Here is a 20,004-nt window from a genome sequence, read left to right on the forward strand (position 1 = left end):
CATATTCTGCATGGAGGTCGGTCACCAGTGGAGTGCCTCAGGGACACCTTACTCTTCTGGGACCCTTACTCTTTGTGATTTTTATAAATGACCTGGATGAGGAAGTGGAGGGATGGGTTAGTAAGTTTGCTGATGACACTAAGATTGGGGGAGTTGTGGATGGTGTGGAGGGCTGTCAGAGGTTACAGTGGGACATTGATAGGATGCAAAACTGGGCTGAGAAGTGGCAGATGGCATTCAACTCAGATAAGTGTGAGGTGGTTCATTTTGGTAGGTCAAATATGATGGCAGAATATAGTATTAATGGTAAGACTCTTGGCAGTGCAGAGGATCAGAGGGATCCTGGGGTCTGAGTCCCTAGGACACTCAAAGCAGCTACACAGGTTGACTCTGTGGTTAAGAAGGCAAATGGTGTATTGGCCTTCATCAATCATGGAATTAAATTTAGTAGCCAAGAGGTAATACTGCAGCTATATAGGACTCTAGTCAGACCCCACTTGGAGTACTGTGCTCAGTTCTGGCTGCCTCACTACAGGAAGGATGTAGAAACTATAGAAGGGATGCAGAGGAGATTACAAAGATGTTGCCTGGACTGGCAAGCATGCCTAATGAGAATTGGTTGAGTGAAATCTGCCTTTTCTCCATGGAGCGAAGGAGGATGAGTGGTGACCTGATAGAGGTGTATAAGATGATGAGAGGCAGTGATTGTGTGGATAGTTAGAGGCTTTTTCCCAGGGCTGAAAAGATTGCCACAAGAGGACACAGGTTTAAGGTTGTTGGGAAGTAGGTACAGTGAAGATATCAAGGTTAAGTTTTTTTACTCAGAGTGGTGACTGCGTGGAATAGGCTGCCAGCAACAGTGGTGGAGGCGGATATGATAGGGTCTTTTAAGACATGGAACTTAGTAAAATAGAGGGCTATAGGTAAGCCTAGTAATTTCTAAGGTAGAGACATGTTCAGCACAAGTTCCTGGGCTGAAGGACCTGTATTGTGCTGTAGGTTCCCTATGTTTATATGTTTCTAGAACATGTTGACACATTCAGCTCTGGGTTCAGAATATAAATAACCCTGTGTTACGATAGGAGTGTGTTGCTTTCTTAGAAAGTGCTTAATATCATAATTTTCCATGATGTGAGACTTCATTATCTGCATTTGCCAGGAAATGGGTGTTTAAAAAATATTGATTTATTTACATTTCATTCACATTCTATGAGAGTGACTCTCGCATCTCAAATTTTTTAGTATATCATTTGTGAATTCTGTAAGGGCAATTTTCTGTGACTTAAACATCAGTAACTTGGGGGGGGGGTTTTAACTGCAACAGTAAATGTTTTAATTGCAACAAAGTAGGCACACCATCTGACTCTTCTGTCCAGCAGAATCACACCAATCCACACCAATTTAGATACACATTCACAAATATGTACTTACATTGTCAATAATTTGGCTGATGTAGGTGTGAAATATCCAGATCAATGAATCAGACAATGAATTCTGAGGGTTGAATCTGATCTTTGAAAGAGAGCCACACTGCATTTTTTAAGATGGTTGTTCATAAAAGTTTAATATAGAGCTACTAATAAAAATCATCAAAAATGGACTGAGTTAAAACATCCCTTGATATAAACTTATGCAGTTAGACTCCATGGATACTGGGACAAAAGCTCATAATACTTGAGAATGTAATCACATTGTCATTGGGGAATGAAATTTAAAATGGGCAGGTTGAGTTTGCACAAAAAATTAAACACAATCCCAACTTGACTGAAATCTGCCGACTGCCAAGTCCAGTATCGGTAGGACACTTATTAAAAAGCTAATCCTCTCTCATGAGCTAATTTAAAAATTAACTACTTTACCAAGGCTGAGAATTTCTCATTAAATTTGCTTTGAAGTGTAACTCTGGTTGGCCAGATTTCTCTGGAAATGTGGGAAGCTGAAAAGAGGACTGACCTAAGAACAAGTGCTTCCATCTGCCCAAGCTCCCCAGTTTCCCATCAGAAAACCCCTCCTGCCTAGTCAAGGATTAGTCCATTGGACCCAGAAGTAGTTATACACTCACAATCTGACGAAAGCCAAGCATGTAATTAAGGTGACTGGTTTTGGTATGGTTCTTGGCAAAGGAAAATTTTGCAGTCTGTGAGGTCAACTCTTAGTTTGTAGGAAAGACAGAAACACTAGTCTCCTGGCAGAGACACTTTGATCTCCCCCAGCCCCCAGCTATGCAGTCTTCCCTTCAAAATTTGCAATGCAGAAACAGTTTGTTTATCTTAAGTAAAAAGTTACCATCTTCTGGTAAGATGGCGACGAGCTCAGATACAGCGGCTCCTATGGTGCGAACCAAAGATTTTATTATTTTTAAAAACATTATTGTTACATTCGCAAGACCCTGCTGGACATTGAGGACTGCAGCTCTACCCCATCAACAAGTTACTCGTTGGCAGAGAAACTGAAGGAACTGGACTTGGTGCAGGTCATGCTGCTGCCTGCGTCAGAGAGGCAAGAAGGCGGTGTGCAGTTTAACAGTGAGTAATTGTCTTAGTCAGTTTTCTGGTGATCGCAAGGCCCTGTTGGACATTGGTAATGTGGAATGCTGCAAGTCCAGTCACTAATTTATTAGCAAATGGTGGGGCAGCTGTGTGGTCTCAGTCATAGCGAGGACTAGGCCCCAGTCATCCACCTGGGAGAGAGGCCTTGGCGCGGTTGCTCTCCACTGGAGGTGCTGCAGTGCAGCATTTGTGCTGGGGTCATTGCTGCCCTCTGATGTTTGCTCAGCAGAGGAAAAACTCTATTGTGTTCGACTGCAGACTGCTGCAACATTCACGGACTCAAGGACTGGACAATAGTTATGTGTTTTATTGCTGCTCTTTCTGCCTTGTGCTGTGAGTAACTAGTGGTAGTATGTTTTGCACCTTGACCCTGGAGCAACTGTTTTGTTTGACTGTTTACATGGGTATCCGTGTATGGTTAAATGACAATTAAACTTGAACTTGAAATGATCTTGCATGGTCTTCATGCTTCTTTCAGGATGTGTTTCCAACCCCTTTAATCTAACCATGCCAGTCAAGATTATCTTCAATTTGTTTCTTGTGTTTATCTAGCTTCCATTTAAATGTGCCAACATTGTTTACCTCATTATCACACTTTGATTTTAATTTTCAATATTCTCACCACTGTTTTACACAGTTTTTTACACACAAATGTATTTTGAAGTTTCTTTTGAATTGAACAGCTATTCCTTAGTATTGATAGATATCAGATCTTGATTCTTACTGCAAATGCAAACATGAGCTGAGAAATTGGACTTCATGCCTTGATGGTGCAAAAATATTGCTGCACTTGCCTCTCACGTTAAATTCAATACTTCCTGTAAAAGTACATAATTACTCAAAAACATACTTGAAATAGTAATGTGCCTTGTCATTTAACGTGAACAATTATGGTCTTTCCATGATTGTTCTTGGCAGATTTTTCTGCAGAAGTGATTTACCACTGTCTTCTTCTGGGCAGTATCTTTACAGGGCAGGTAACCCCAGCCATTATCAACGCTATTCAGAGATTGCCTACCTGACATCGTTGGTCACATAACCAGGATTTGTGATATGCACCAGCTGTTCATACGACCATTCAGCAACTGCCCCCATGGCTTCATGTGACACTGATCCGAGGGCCATGCAGGTGCTACACCTTGCCCAAGGGTGACCTGCAGGCTAGTGGAGGGAAGAAGCACCTTACAACTCCTTTGCTAAAGTCTATCTCTGCCCCACCACACATATAAAGCTATAGTTGGTTTGAAAACTATTCAATTAGACATTGAATTATGCAGGCTGGCACAGGCTCTGAGAAGAAAGCTAGAGAGTGACGAATAGGGGGAGGAGACTAATGAGAAAGCTTCATTGCATTTGATGCCCACAGTATCACTTCAATCACCGGTACCATGAGGTCTGAGAAGAAGCAGAAGGGAATTTAATGCCAGAGCCTTCAGAGTGTTACAGAAAAGCTGATGGTTAGAACTTCATAAAGTTGAGGACAATAATTGACATGCTTTCATTGCATGGGTGATGCAAATGCAGCAAAGCATTCAGGTATCTCTGGATGAGTGCAAGAGATGACAGAAGGATGGACATATGTTTTCACATATACGCAAGAAAATCTGCAGATGCTGGAAATCCAAAGCAACACACACAGAAAATGCTGGAGGAACTCAGCAGGTCAGGCTGCATCTCTGGAAAAGTGTAAACAGTCGATGTTTTGGGCTGAGATCCTTCATTAGGCCGTGATTTTTGTGAGGTACGTTTTAAGATTGAGATCGCAGGAGCTGTTTGCAAGCAAAGCAAGCAGGCCTGTCAGGACTTTCTGCCCATGTTCAGGACATTTCATTTGACCTGCAGGGGAATTTGCAGCATGAGGGGAAAGATCTAGTTGTTGTGGACCACATAGGTACCAACAACGTAGGAAGAAGAAAAGAAAGGAGTTCTGCTGTGCGAATTTGAACCACTAGAGACTAAGTTAAAACACTGAACTGAAAGGGTAAAACTTCAGCATGTGTAGATTGACACTGGGTTAATAAGATCTTTGAGGTAAAATTGGTGTGGGAGCAGAAGTTTTGAATTCATGGGACATATACATGGCATTTTTTGAAATGCCTTCTGAAAATCCAGGTCAGCAGCTTCCATTGACTCTCCTTTGCCTATCCTGCCTGTTATTTCCTCAAAGAATTTCAACATTTCCCCTTAAGGAAACCATGCTGCCTTTGGCCTATTTTATCATGTGCCTCCATGTTCCCTGAAATCTCATCCTTAATAATGGACTTCAACATGTTCCCAACCACTAATAACAGGCTAACTGGCCTATAATTTCCTGTCTTTTACCTCCCTCCCTTCGCAAAGTGTGGAGTGACATTTGCAATTTTCCAGTCCTCCGGAGCCATTCCAGAATTTAGTGATTCTTGAAAGCTCATTACTAATGCCTTCACAATCTTTTCAGCTTCCTCTTCCAGAACCCTGGGGTGTTGTCTGTCTGATCAGGAGACTTATCTACCTTTCGACCTTTCAAAATCCCAAGCACCTTCTTCTTAGTAATAGCAACTGTACTCAAGTCTTTCCCCTGACACTCTATCATTTCTCCATTTCTGGCATACGCTTTTGTCTTCCACAGTGAGGACTAATGCAAATACTCATTAAATTTGTCTGCCAATTCTTTGTTCTCCCCCCCCCCCCCCCCCACTACCTCTCCAGGGTCATTTTCCAATGGACTGATAGCCACTTTTGTCTCTCTTTATTCAGTGTATTTGTAAAAACTTTTGGAATTCTCTTTTATGTTATTGTCTAGCTTACATTCATATTTCATCTTTTCTCCTCTTATTGATTGCTTAGTTGCCTTGGTAAGGAAGTGAGTTAAACAGTTGGAAACGTATGAGAAAAGTAAAAATGAAATGGGAGTGTTTGAGAGGTTACTGAACTGTCCAGAATAAAGAACAAGAAAGAAAGTCCAGAAAGGATTAACAATTTATTTTCAGGTAACATGATGTTAACAGGAAATAAGCAGGTTCAAATACTAGCATGGAAAGAGATTGATTGACTGGCAGAGGGAGAACCTAAGTACTTATACAGATATATTAAGAGCAAAAAGATAGCAAGGGACAAAATTGATCCGCTGGAAGATCAGAATAGTAATCTAAGTGTGGAGCTAAAGGAGATGGGGGAGATCTTAAATGGATTTTTTTTTTTGCCTCTGTATTTAAGATTCAAGATTCAAGTCTTAACTTACAGTTAAGATGGTGCTAGCGAACATGTGAGACAGCTTCTTGTAGTCAAAAAGATCAGAAATCTGACTAAAAACAGCGCTAAAAATACCTTTTCTGTGGTATGTTGTGTTAAGTTATCGTCAGAAACAGTGAAGGGGTAAGCGATGACGAGGAGAGTCCAGAGGATGAACCAGGGTGTTGTGTTGCAGATGGAGTTCCGATGCCCAAACTGCTGGCACGGAAGTGAGTTTGGATCACTCTGGGCACCAAAAGGAGAAGCTGGGGGACAGGTAGAGAAATTCCAATACTCGTTCAACTGACCCAGGTGTGAGGTTCTATTGCTGTGGGCACCGAGCTGATCTGAAGAGCTTAAGAGTGGCTTTGGGCTGTGCAGTGGAATCTGGGCCCGGAGCAAGGCACTGGGTGGCGAGGACTAGGCCCGGAGCCTTTCAGTGCAGCCAAGTCCTACTGTGAGGTAAGCTGTTTAGATAACACCAGCCCAGATCAGAGATAAGAACCAGTTTTGATCAGTCTCTGCGATCTTCATTCCTCTCTCCAGGTCAGAGGATCTTCATTCCTCTCTTCAAGTCAATTTTAATGCTGGCCCAGATAGTCTGAAATGACAAGGTGCTGATCACAGCGAGAAATGATCTCACTCACCATCTACAATGGTCATCTCCATGGCGCTGGTGCAATGAAAAATGCCCCGGCTGCTGTACTGCACACCTGCTAATATGATGAACTGATAAGCAAAGGTCTGGACCTACCCCAGAGTTTGGATCTGAGGAATTAATGTTCGTTTGGAATGTTGTTATTGTTCACTTCAGTTGTTCGTATGATTTTTTTTTCTTTCTCTTGCACATTTAGTGTTGATCTTTTATTTTTATTTTTATTCTTTTTTTTAAAACTCTGTCCTTCTGGATTTCTTGCTTTGTGGCTAGCTATGAGCAAGCAAATCTCAAGGCTGTAAAATATATACATTCTTTGATTTAAAAAAAAAAGAATCTTGAATCTTGACTGCTGTGAGAGACCAGTGCAGAAATTGCAGGGGACTTAGCAGAGATATTTAAAACATTCTTAATCACAGATGAAGTGCTGGAGGATTGGATGGTAGCTAAAGTCATTCCGTTATTTAAGAAAGACTCCAAGATTAAGCCAGGAATATATAGGCCGGTGTGCCTGATATCATTAGTGGGAAAGTTATTGGAAGGTATTCTGAGGGACTGGATATATATAAGTATTTGGACAGACAGGGACTGATTAGGGATAGTCAACATGGCTTTGTGCATGGTAGGTTGTGTCTAACCAATCTTATAGAGTTTTTTGAGGATGTTGACAGGAAAGTTGTTGAAGGCAAGTCAGTGGACATTGTCTACAAGGGCTTTAGCAAGACCTTTGACTAGGTTTTAGTTGAGAGGTTGGTCAAGGAGGTTCAGTCACTTGGCATTCAAGCAAACTGGATTAGACATCAGCTTAGATGTCCAGAATGTTTCTATAGAGAACATCCTCTCCACTTCCACTCCATCTAGGCCTTTCAATAGTGGGAAAAAGGCAGCCTCAGAATAGAAGGACATCCCTCTAGAATATAGGAGGTTTTTCTTTAGTCAGAAGGTGGTGAATCTGTAGAATTCAGCTGTGGAGGTCAGGTTACTGGGTATATTTAAAGTGGAGGTTGGTAGGTTCTTGATTTGTAAGGGCATCAGAAATTATGGGAGAAGGCAGGGGAATGGGGTTGAGAGGAAAACTAAATCAGCCATGATCAAACAGTGGAGCAGACTTGATGAGCCAAAGGAGCTAATTCTGCTCCTGCGCTTCACGGTCCCATACTTACATAGTTGCTCTGATTACTAGCTTGTGCTTTTACTAAGTCATTTGATGGGAAATTGTGACAGAAAATTCAGGATTTCCCTTATTTATTGTGAAGAAATTGCTGGTTATTTAGGTTATAAATTGGTACTCTCAATCTGATTATTAAATGGTTTGAAATTTGCTTATATACTTGTCACAATGCATCAGGTAGCTCAACATCTTCTTCCCACTCTTCTAGTGCCACTCTGGCAGTCTCTCCGCCCTTGGCCCCACTCAAACTGGCACATTTCTCCAATTCTCCTCGGACTCTCCTTGCTCTTCAGCTCAGCATTTTGTAAGTCAATTTCCATTTCTTCACTCCAATTACTTACAACAAAATGGAATGCCAATATTCAATCAGGAGAGCACAGATAACACACAACCACTATTTAAAACTTCTGTAAGGCTACAGCACAGCACTTAATTTAATTTTGCTGGAAATCACCAAGAGCCAGAAAAGTAAAATTCTAAGTTACTTCCACTGAAAGAATTTTAGTCTAATCTTTAACGGTTCAATTGCTGGGCACTGTTACAGACAGACAGGAACAGCTGATTGAATGGTTTTCCGCTGGACACAAACGTAGAAAAATAAGGTACACATATAAAGGCAGTGCACCATTTTGTAAGAAAGCCACAAGAACATTAATAGTTAAGGAACAAAATGGAAGGAAAGCAGCTTAAAGAAGAGAAAATACTTGCACAATGGCTTTGCACCATAAAAATAGCATCATGATCAATAGATCTGAAGCGTATTTACACATCATATATTTGCAGAAGGTCCTCGGTATTTCTGTCCTGCAGACACTTCCAGGTACATTTATTTCACAGATTTCATAAATCTGTTGGAGCATTTGTTAATGATTTATTAAGAAGGATGTCTCTCTTCTATTGGTTGATTCTTACCTCGCTGCATCTACTCAGTCTCTTCAACATTGTGTTGTTCATCAATTCCTCTATTGTTTGCAAAGCATGATTGTGGTCCCTGCTCTCTTTTTTATGTATCTTTTCCTTGAAAACTTCTTGAGAAGCATGATTCGGCCTTCCCCTACACAGTGAAGGCATCTAACTCCACCTCTTCACCGCATTTCTTAACCCCTCCATGCCTTTTCTTGTCTAATATCAGAAGAAGGTGACATTAACAATTCAGAGAGCTAGAGTTATCAATTTTAGTCCTCCTGTGCCACATAGAAAATTAAATGCAGTTGATTAAATAAATCTGGAAGGAAACCATGGCTTCTGTTCTTGTGATTGTGAAACTGCTATACTGAATTCAGCTTTCTGGTTCATTTGCATCTTTTAAAGAAGGAAGTTTGTCCTCCTCACTCAGTCAGTAGCACAAGCTAGGTTTTACCCTGCTGTGGCTTACAATAATGTCAGGTAACTTGATTGAAATGTGCAAGGAGTCTTGACAGGGTGCATGTCAAAAACATATTCCTTCTTGTGGAAGAAATAGAATCTTAGGGAGCACCATTGAAAAAATAAGTTTTTTTACTCATTTCTACAGAGGATGACATGTTCTGTTTTGGTCTTGAGTTTTAATTTAATATGAAATTGGTACAATATAAGATGCCAACAGATGGGAATAAAGTAACTTGTGTTTTCACAGATGTGATCCTTTGGGATCACCAAACTATGAGCCAAGAATCACAACATCCTAATACGAGAAGAAGGAATATTGTCACTAAACCCAATGGGATCCTTAATGTGCATCAATTTATGCTGTTCAGAAATCTACTGGATGTCTACATTGAGTCAATATGTTCATTTTGTCAGGGTGTCATGAGTGGGGTAGTGGTGCTAGTGGGTCATTCTAAGATCGGCAAATGTTATCATCTGTAACAAACTGAAATTTAGGGCAGACAAAATGAGACCAATATTTCTGATGCTAACATGTCAACTTACTTCCGTTCATTTTTTATTCGTTTTTCAGTTATTAATATTCATTATCCAACATGGGCAGTGAATAATCTGTATTCAAGAAGCACTGCACTCCCTGACCATGTTTCCAGGCTCTCTGCCTGACATCCACTCAGGATTGACAGAAACGCCATTAAGAGGAGGAAGTGGTCACCCACAGAAACTGTTCTTGGCAAAAAATTGGATTTTCTTGTCAGCATTTTGTATAATTTATATTTTCCTTTTTTCTCGTGAGCACTGCTTATATGATGTTATATGGCAGTGAAGCTGCCATAAATAAGCTTTTGCATGCATATGCTTGTGCATATGACAATAAACTTAGCTTTGACTTTTGACTTTGATAATGTCTACTTTGGGGGGGGGGGCAGGATTAACCTTAGGCATTGGTCTTAACCTATAAGGCAATTTAAAAAGAAGAAAATACCCAGATTGTTGTTAGTGTGATTTTAATGATCGATCAGTAACCAAGTGGGCTACACTTGGATCTTAAGATAAATGCTGCGCAGGCCTGTCCATCATCATCAAGAAGCAAGATTACCTTTTAAATTAGATTTTCACACCTATGAGGCTGACAATCATTGGTGCGTAGAAACAGACATATGGTGCGAGATATTATCTTATTCCCCTACGCCGTTATGTCCACTTAGCTCATTCAATTATCCACTAGGTATGTCTGTGCTGTTCTTTTGTCATCTGGTACCAGAGAGAGTGAAGGTATATTTGTAATGCAGTACTAGCTAAATTACTCTAAGTGGTTTTCTTGCACAAGCCGCACAGGGGAATGAGTTTTCTTAGGGGTGTTTTACTTTCTATCCACTTGTGGAAGTCTTAGAACATCCATGTTGTTATTTGACACTTGGTACATTTCTGCTGTCTCGCATTTTCTCCCTAACATTATTGTCATTAGTAGAACACAACAGTGCAGGTTTGGCAGTCTGAAACACATACAGAAGGTACCGAAATCACCTAGCCTCTATCCTTGAAGCTTGGAAAATGATTGGTTAAATTGCATCCTTATCTGCAATAATTTCAAGCTAGCACATTTGAATGTTTTACACCAGGTGGCCACTTTATTAGGTACACCTGTACACCTGCTTGTTAATGCAAATATCTAATCAATCATGTGGAGGCAACTCAATGTATAAGAACGTGCAGACCAAAGACACTCGCAGATTTCTAAAGCTGTACCATGGAGAGAATTCTAACTGGCAAATACACCATCTGGTATGGATGGGCCACTACACAGAACTGGAAAAAGCTGCAGAAAGTTGTAAACTCAGCCAGCTCCATCATGGGCATCTGTCTCCACAGCATCAAGGACACCTTCGAAAGGCGATGCCTCAAAAAAGTCATTAAAGACCCTCATCACCCAGGATGTGACCCCTTCTCATTGCTCTTAGCTTCATCCCACCCCCTCCGGTCTTCTCCTATCATTTCCCATTTCCCCCTCCCCCCACTACTTTCAAATCTCTTAATATCTTTCCTTTCAGTTCGTTCTGACAAAGGGTCTCGGCCCGAAACGTCGACAGTGCTTCTCCCTATAGATGCTGCCTGGCCTGCTGTGTTGCACCAGCATTTTGTGTGTGTTGTTGTTTGAATTTCCAGCATCTGCAGATTTCCTCGTGTTTTAATGGCTTATTGGAAATGATCTTCAGCAGCTGGGAAATTAAAATCCATTGCAACATTTCAGAGAATGAACAAGAAGTCACAAGACCATTGGCATGTGACAATACAGCTTTAATGTTACAATACCAAAGTTTTTTTTCCTCACAGACATTAAAATAAGCTCTTCTTGAAAGCTTATATTAAATGGACCCTTGGTGGCACTTCATGTGCACAATGAGTCTTAAAATGAATCCATTAGCTCTTTCATGAGAGCACTTAAAAAACATAATTGTAGTGAATTTTGTTAACTTGTAGAAGTCTGAAAATGAGTCGTTTGCAAGGATTGAATGTCCTAAACAGTAAGGTATGCCTTTTATTTTAACATATAAAGGAATCTAGTTTACTATGTAGAAAACTCTTCCAATTATTTGATAGACTGATAAAAAACTGCAGACGGAATAAGGGAGCAAGTAAGAAATAAAAACCTGCACCAATTTTTTGTAGATATTTATGTTCAAGTTTTATTCACCTTTTGCCTCATTGAGCCCTCACTACACCCTCCACCCCACTGCAAATTCTCTGGGTAATGATTTTTGCTGCCAGGCATATAGGTTGCCACTCCTAACTCACTGCCTCAATGGCTGCCTATCATGGGCACTAGGCTCCCCGGCATCCAGAACAGCTTTAAAAGGTGATGCCTCAAAAACGTGGCACCTGTCATTTAGGACCCCATTCACCCAAGACATGCGTTCTTCGCATTGCTACATTCAAAGAGGAGGTACAGGAGCCTGAAGGCACACACTCATTTTGTTTCAGGAACAGCCTCTTCCCCTCTGCCATAAAATTTCTGAATGTCAGCTGTTTACTTTTGTCCATAGATACTGCCTGGCCTGCTGTGTTCCTCCAACAGTTTGCGTGTATTACTTTGACTTCCAGCATCTGCAGATTTTCTCTTGTTTGTAACGCTACCTCAGTATATTTCTCCCTCTCTTTTTGCACTACTTAATTAAATACATTTTATTTTTTTACATATACTTATTTTAATTTATAGTTTTTTATTATTATGTATTGCAATGTATTGTTGCTGCAAAACAACGAATTTCATGACATATGCAAGTGATATTAAACATGATTCCTATTCTCAGTCTGCAAATGACCCTTTACTTTGGCTTGCTGTGCGGGGTGGATGATGAAGTGCCACTCCACCCCTTTTCCGTCTTCACAAAGTGCATTTTTAATATAACTGGACAGCTACAGGTCCCCGCAACATTTTGCAAATCATCTCCTTGTCAAAGTGGGGTGAATGTCTGATTGAACTGTACAGTCTGCTGTACTGGAGGAGTCACCAAGGTCTCAGACTGGAGCATTATATATCATCTTGTTTTGACTGTGTTCTAGGCTAGTTTCAGACATGAAATATTACAGATTATGTCCTTTTACTTTGCCGTGAAAATTAATCTTATTTGTGGAGTTATTTACATTCTTGAATCTTGAAACAATTGAATTGATGGAAAGACTTGATCTTGTATAGAATCAGCTTGGGGATTGTATTACACTGCCAGAAAGTGCAGACACACAGGACTCCTGGGATTAATTTTAATGGGTCCTTTAAAAATGATTTGGATTTTATTGGAAACCACATAAAATCATTAGAGCTTAGCAACAGCTGCATAGAAATGTTTGTTTCAATGGGAAATAAAGTGCTATAATGGCAGAAAGCTGGAAGTGTAAATGACATTGCCAACATGCTTTAGATGTCTTTTAGCACTGCAGATCCCTCATGGCAGTGTGACACTGAATATTTTATTATATTTGTCTGATATTTAAAACATTGAACAAAACTCAGAAGAATCAAGTTCTACATAGAAATCACAATGCACACAGCTGAATTCAGTTAGAATGTAGTAATATTCCTGAAGCTCTGGACTAGTTTTGAAGTAATTGCACCTTATTGATGATGATGATGGCATCCACTTGTCGCGAGGGACAATGGGGTGATAGTGGCACCCGTCTGGGGCACAAGCCTGGGCGGAGGGTATGGAGATTTTGGAATGCCCTGTCGTCAAGATCCCCTCTCAGCCTCACCGGTATAGTCCAAGAGAAAGCAAAGAAATACGTGTGGCACCCCCTTGACCGCAGGAGCTGCCAGAAGGATGTCCAGCTGTCTTAGGGGCTCCACTTTCTGTCTAGGTTTACTCCCGTTGCCTTCGTCTCTCTCAAGGCTCCCCATTAGGCAGAGGGGCTATCGACCTACAGCTAGGGATCTTATTACACCTTATTACACAGGTAAATATTAAGATAACACATTTATATAACATCATTTTAGGAACCTCTCAATGAATTATGTTTGAAGATATTGCTGTCGGACAGTATTTAAACAGCAATCTCCAGGGACAAACAAAATGATTATTTTCCGTAATGTTTTTTTTTGAGAGATAAACATTGGCCAGCATTGCAGATAGCTCCCATGCTCGTTTTCAGACTATTTCCAAAGATTTTATGTCCCGCTAGGTGAGTATTCAGATCCTGGTTCACTGTCCTGCCTGAAGGATGACTCTTCTAACTGTGTCACACTCCCTCAGTGTTGCAATGAAGTGCTGGTGAAATTCTTCTGGTGAAATCTCACAAGCTGAACTTAAATCCCTGACCTCCTGATTCAGGGTGAGAGTGCTTCCCATTTTGCCGAAGAGCACACACTTTAGGGATAAGGAATAGAGGAATTTATTTGTTTAAAATGAAATGACGGTTGCTATAAATATCAGAATTGTATTGGTGAAAATAAATGTATCACTATTTTCAAACGGATCAAGGTGCTGAAAGCTTAATTGGGAACTTTATTGCTGACATCGCATAGGTGTGGTGTTTTACTTCATGATGGTCTTCTCAAACTGATCAACACTTTCATCAGCACAGCTCGAGTCCTGGACTGTGTATTTATGTTTGATTTTATGCTCCCACTGTGACACTGTGCATTGAAAATAAGGCAGTTGTAGGAGTGACAGAGTATCGTTCCTGAACCAACATGGATTAATATCTCCCACAATGTTGCAATTGGAGCATTGCAAAGGATATAGCATCACTTGATGCAGAATTTGCATTTGATGCATGCTGTGAATTACTCTGTTAAATTTCTGGAGTGATGCAAAACCATTAGTAAATAGTTGCTATGGTATCTCATTGCATCAAGGAAAATAAAGTGTGTGACCGAATTTACGGAGCACATGCTTAACTGTTAAATGTATTGTTAATGCTTGCATCGCTGATAGACCATTTATGCAAAGATTTAAAATAATGTTGCAAGAACTGCTCCTTGAAGGAGGTCCTTACTCTGGCATCTCCCACAAGATGGTGTAGCCTGCCAGATGCACTTTTAAATGTCAAGCTTATTGCAACAATTCAGTCAAGCAGGTGGGCTAATATGTTGGGAGTCTTGATAATTTAATCAGAAGACAAGTATGCACGACCAGCCTCAGTAGTTTTCTGACAGTGACTCTCAGAGATTGAGGTTAGGAAAGTGATTTTTCAAAAGAGTGCAGTCATTGAGAAAACCATTTTAAAGTCTAAAGTTGAGTTTATTGTCATATGTGCAAGTACATGTGTGCACAGAGCATATTGTCTTGCTACTTACTGAAGAATATATATGTAAGAACTAGCACTTGTCTATCTGATAGCAAACAAAGAGAGACTGAACTGCACCAACAATCTCGCATTTCTGTCTCATCATTATATACTAAACCACTGTAAGTTCCTCTGCAGGTGTGTTATCAAAACTAATTCAACTAAGAGTAACACAAGGGAATTTTAGAGCCAAATTCTTGGTCAAAATGGTGGTTTTAAGAAGCAGCTTGAAGAGGCAGAGGGGTATGGAGATAATCTTATTGCCTTTCCTTCTGGGAGGAATTGATCTTCATTTGCTTAATGCCACATAAAACAACATTGGACAATTTAATTTTAAAATCTTTTGTATAAAAATGCGAGAATTTCTTGAGCAGACTCTATGGAAGCATTTACAGAACAGAATGACCTTATAACAGACTTTATAGACCATCTTAAACCCATTAATGCCCATTTTATTCAACCCAGTGGGCAGTTTATACTGCTGCTTTATATTGTTGCTGGAGACGAAAGCTAAAATAGCAGTACTCTATCTGGATATTAATTCTGACAAAATAATAGTTAACCTTTTGCTTTCTTTTCATTTATCCATATTTTATGTTCTGTTCATGATGGAGATTTTAATCATGCTAAGTGCAAGAACTTAAGAAGTGAAATGTTTTGGGCAGCATGTTGGCATAGCAGTTAGTGGAATGCCATTATAGTGTCAGCCGCCTGGATTCTATTCCTGTCACCGTCTCTAAGGAGTTCATTCACGCATGAATCCACGCCTGCGTGGGATTCCTCCAGGTGCTCTGGTTTCTTCCCATTCCAAAAATGTACAGGTTAGTACCGTAGATTCCGGATTTTAAGCCGCTACTTTTTTCCCACATTTTGAACAGCTTTGAACTTTGCGGCCAATAATCCAAAGCGGCTAATGCAAGGTTTTTTTCATGCCGCCTCGTAAACATTTTGCCTCGTAACAGTAGACCAATAAAATTGATGAGTAGTTCACAGAGGTCCAATGAAATTGTACGATAAATCAAGCGCACTTTCACAATTAAATTATTGTAAATCAGTCATTTGTACTCACCCTCATCAACATGGAAAACACTCGAAGCATTGTGCTACCTACCCTACTTAGTTTAAACTATATTTGTTTTCTGTACTACATCGCGGGATGCTATGACGTCACACCCGGTTTCGCGGCGTCTTGTGGGAAAATGCCGTTTGCGATGAAACGGAAAGGAGGGGGGAGCGGATTCCGCGAGCGGCTTTGGATCCGAGCGAAATCTGCTTTTAAATGCCGTTTGCGATGAAACGGAAAGGAGGGGGGGAGCGGATTCCGCGAGCGGCTTTGGATCCGAGCGAAATCTGCTTTTAAGTTAAAGGTATCAATAACTTTTCCTGGTAGGCTGCAGTATATATATTTTTTACCAGTCGTTAGGAAATATTGGAATGTTGTTCAGTAAAGAAGTATACGCAACGTATATTTAAAAGTAGCCGCGTACGGGCACGGTTCGAAAAAAAGCATTTGCAATATGTATTTGTTTTTGTTACCATATGGATTTAATTAAAAGTTAAAAAAATCCTCACGTGTAATATCTTTCTGTGTAAATATCTCATATTACAACGTGGGACACCTGCGGCCGAAAATCCGGTGCGGCCTAAAATCCGGTGCGGCCTTTACATTTAAAAAAATGATTTTATTTCTAAAATTAGTGCCAGCGGCTTAAAATCAGGTGCGCTCTGTAGTCCGGAATCTACAGTAGTTAAATTCATCACATGGCTGGCCTGGACTCATTGGGCCAAAAGGTCCTATTACCGTGCTGTATCTCTAAATAAAACAAAATAATAAACTATAACCTGTTTGATATTATCTATCAATGTGTACACACAGCTTGGAATATAAAAGTGAAGAGCAACTGCTTAATGCTTTGGTCAATTTTCTATTATATACTTCAAAGTTCAAAGTAAATTCAATTCAGTTTATTTCATGTTTCACCAAGTTTGTCAGAATTAACCTTTGTTCCATCTTATGTTATTCCATGACATGTATTAGGAAGTGTATTGGAAGTTGCCGTTCAGCGAAATGAATCCACTTACTACAGTCTTGTATAGTCTTTTAATTACACCATAAAAAGATCTTTTTTATTAAGTCTTGACACCTCTCAATGGGTTTCGATTTCAGATTCGGTCAGATAAAGACAGGGAGATCCAGATCCGATACAGCATCACTGGACCTGGAGCAGATCAGCCACCTATGGAGGTCTTTGGTATTGATCAGGTTGCTGGTAAGATGCACGTCAAAAGACCCCTGGATCGTGAGGACATTGCATCGTTTCATGTAAGAGACCACACTCTTCCTTTGGCTTTTTTTGTATTTATTGACTAAAAGCTGAAAAATTTGACACGTTCCATTGGAACTGGTAATTCGTCTAGAAAACATGTTAATTTTGGAGTACTGTCAAGAATTTTTGGTGTAATTAAAGAGTGCTGCATTTAAAGTTGGTGCCAAAAAGGTTCCCCTCAAAAAATATCACAAAAATATCCAAGGTTTAGTGCGAGAGAGTATAGTGATAAAATATGCCCGGAAACCAGTGGCAGTTATATAATTCCCAAATTCAATTCAGTGCAACTTTCAATAGTTTGAAGTATAGCAATCAGTGAACTTTGTCAGCTCTGAAAGTAACGTACAACATGGTGGCCTCTAAACATTGACTTTAGAGGTGCTTCTGGCAAGAAGGAGACACTCCCAATATTATTTCAAGAGCACATGTATATCCTAATCTGAGATGTATCGTGGGAGGAAGGTGTGCACTGGGGGATTGGGAAGAAATAGGTGTTGGAGACCAAGCCCACTTTAAGAAGTATATGGAAGATATTTTCAAAAGATGGCTCCCTGATTGATATTCCTCCACAAAGGAGCAATGTTTAATAAAATTTTATGTCCTCACAGAGTACAGCAGAGTGATCTACACACCACTGTAAGGGTTTTAAAGCATCACCTGAGCTCCCCATATGAGCAATGTTTCTTTGTACACACATCGTGAAAATTCAGAGGAAAACTGCTGCTGGAAGTCTGAAACACTCAGCAGGTCAGGAAGCATCCGTGGAGAGAGAAACGGAGTTAATGCTTCAGTGTAACAACCTTCAGGAGTGAGAAGACAATCACTAGGCTTCTATTTAAAATGGTTATGTGGGTTGCGTCTGGAAAAAAAATAGTCTCTAAAGGAAATTCATATGGTATGTGTTAACGATGCTTCCCTCATCTGGGAGAGGAGGATGTGAAAGCTGAGCAGACAGACCCCTGCAAGCCACCCTTGGTTCCTGCTATGCTTTGGCCCTGACTTGTGACCCTGAAGGTCAGGTCTTCTGGTTCTTTGATTTGCTAAATTGTGCTTAATTAAGCACACAGTGAAATATTTGTGTTTGCCGGGCAGTTACTCCAGCACACTCCTGGCCCAATGTAGGCAAGGAAGTCTCATCTTGAGGAGATATGTGGCCTCTCCCAAAACCATTTTAGTACTCGCGTATTTCTCAATGTATCTCTGCTCAGGCACATTGGTTGGTGTGTGAATAGGCGTATCTAACCACAGAGGGAGATGGACATATTTCTCCTCTACTACCCTTTCTATGGGCACTAATGGCAATTCCAGACTAATCTTGAATTACAGAGGGATGCTCGACAACTGTGCTAGGGTTTGATTGCCATCACCCTGCAAAACAAAGCAATGTAAACGGCAACGAATTTTCACTCCCAAATGAAATTAGCACCTTTTATGCTCACTTTAAATGACAGAACATGGAGGCACCTTCACACTTTCCCACAGCCCCTGTGATCTCAGTCTCTGATGCTGATGTGAAGTCATCCTTCAGGAGGCTGAACTCGTGGAAAGCGTCTGGCTCAGGTTGTGTACCTAGCTGAGTACTGAAGACCTGTGCTATTCAGCTGGCTGGAGTATTTACAGATATCTTCAGCTTTTCACTTCAGTTGTCCTAGGTAACCATCGACTTCATGCAGGCATCAATCATACAGAAGCCCAAGAAGAAGGTAGTAACCTGCCATAATGGCTATTATTGGTAACACTTATATTTACTGCCGGTGATAATAAGCCTGATTCTGATTCTGATGAAGCACTTTGAGAGGCTGTTTATGAAGCATATCAGCTCCTACCTGAGGAGTAACTTGGATCCATTCCAGTTTGCCAACTGCTACAACCCAGTCCACAGCAGATGTTATTTCATTCACTGCTCACTCAACTCTGGAACACCCAGTCAGTGATGATACATATGTTGGGATGTTCTTTATTGTCCACATGCAGCAATCAAATATTATCATCCACTCAAAACTCATCACTAAGCTCCAAGACCTGGACCTCGGTACACCCTGTGTAATTAGAGTGACAACATCAGGCCAGGTACACCACAAGGCTGTGTGCTTAGCCCTCTGCTCAACTCACTTAATACTTATGATTGTGCAGCTAAGTACAGCTCCATTATTATATCTAAGTTGGCTGATGACACCGCTCTTGTTGGCCAAATCAAAAGTGGTGACGATTCAACAAATAGGAGGGAAATTGAAAGTCTGTTTGAGTGATACTTCAAATACAACCTCAACTCAATGTCAGCAAAATCAAAGAGCTGGTTCTCAACTACAAAAGGAAAAACCGGAGGTCCACGAGACAATCGCCGTTAGCAGAGTAGAGGTGGAGAGGGTCAGATGCTTTAATTTCAATTGTATTAACATATCAGAGGATCTGTCCTGGGATCAGTGCATAAGAGTCATTGCAAAGAAGTCTCAATACTTCTCTTTCCTTAAAAGTTTGTATAGATTCATCATGTCACCAAAAACTTTTACAAACTAGTATAGATTCACAGTGGAACATGTCCTAATTGGTAGCTACATGGCCTGGTATGGAAACGTCAATATCTAGGAACATAAAGGGTGACAGACAGTGGTGGATACAGCTCAGTCCATCCCTCCCCACCACTGAGTCCACTTACATGGAGAGCTGCCAGAAGAAAGCAGTATCCATCATCAGTGACTCCACCATCCAGGCCATGGTCTCTTCTTGCTACTGCCATCAGGCAGGAGGTACAGGAGCCTTAAGTCCCACACCACCAGGTTAAGGATTGGTAACATCAGGCTCTTGAACCTACATGGATAACATTACTTACTTCAACACTGAACTGATTCCATGACCTTTTGACTTGCTTTCAAGGTCTCTTTACAACTTATGTTGTTAGTATTACAGTATTTATATTTGCACAGCTTGTGCTTTTTCAGCAAA

At 40.6% G+C, this 20,004-nt stretch overlaps 1 protein-coding gene and 1 long non-coding RNA gene across 3 annotated transcripts in view; one reads left to right on the forward strand and one right to left on the reverse strand.

Moving 5' to 3' along the window:
- LOC140736018 (uncharacterized) overlaps window positions 1-16,112 on the reverse strand; it is a 38,826-nt gene extending 22,714 nt beyond the window's left edge. The window contains exon 1 of the long non-coding RNA XR_012100862.1: window positions 15,804-16,112. This is a non-coding gene — a long non-coding RNA (uncharacterized lncRNA). The remainder of the gene's footprint in view (window positions 1-15,803) is intronic.
- The window catches only part of LOC140736017 (cadherin-4-like), a 693,508-nt gene that overhangs the window by 543,099 nt on the left and 130,405 nt on the right, over window positions 1-20,004 (forward strand). For both annotated transcript variants that reach the window (XM_073061696.1, XM_073061697.1), the window contains one exon: window positions 16,902-17,057. In XM_073061696.1, coding sequence (XP_072917797.1) covers window positions 16,902-17,057 — 156 coding nt within the window. The remainder of the gene's footprint in view (window positions 1-16,901; window positions 17,058-20,004) is intronic.

Source organism: Hemitrygon akajei, chromosome 11, assembly GCF_048418815.1.
Source record: "Hemitrygon akajei chromosome 11, sHemAka1.3, whole genome shotgun sequence".
NCBI lineage: Eukaryota > Metazoa > Chordata > Chondrichthyes > Myliobatiformes > Dasyatidae > Hemitrygon > Hemitrygon akajei.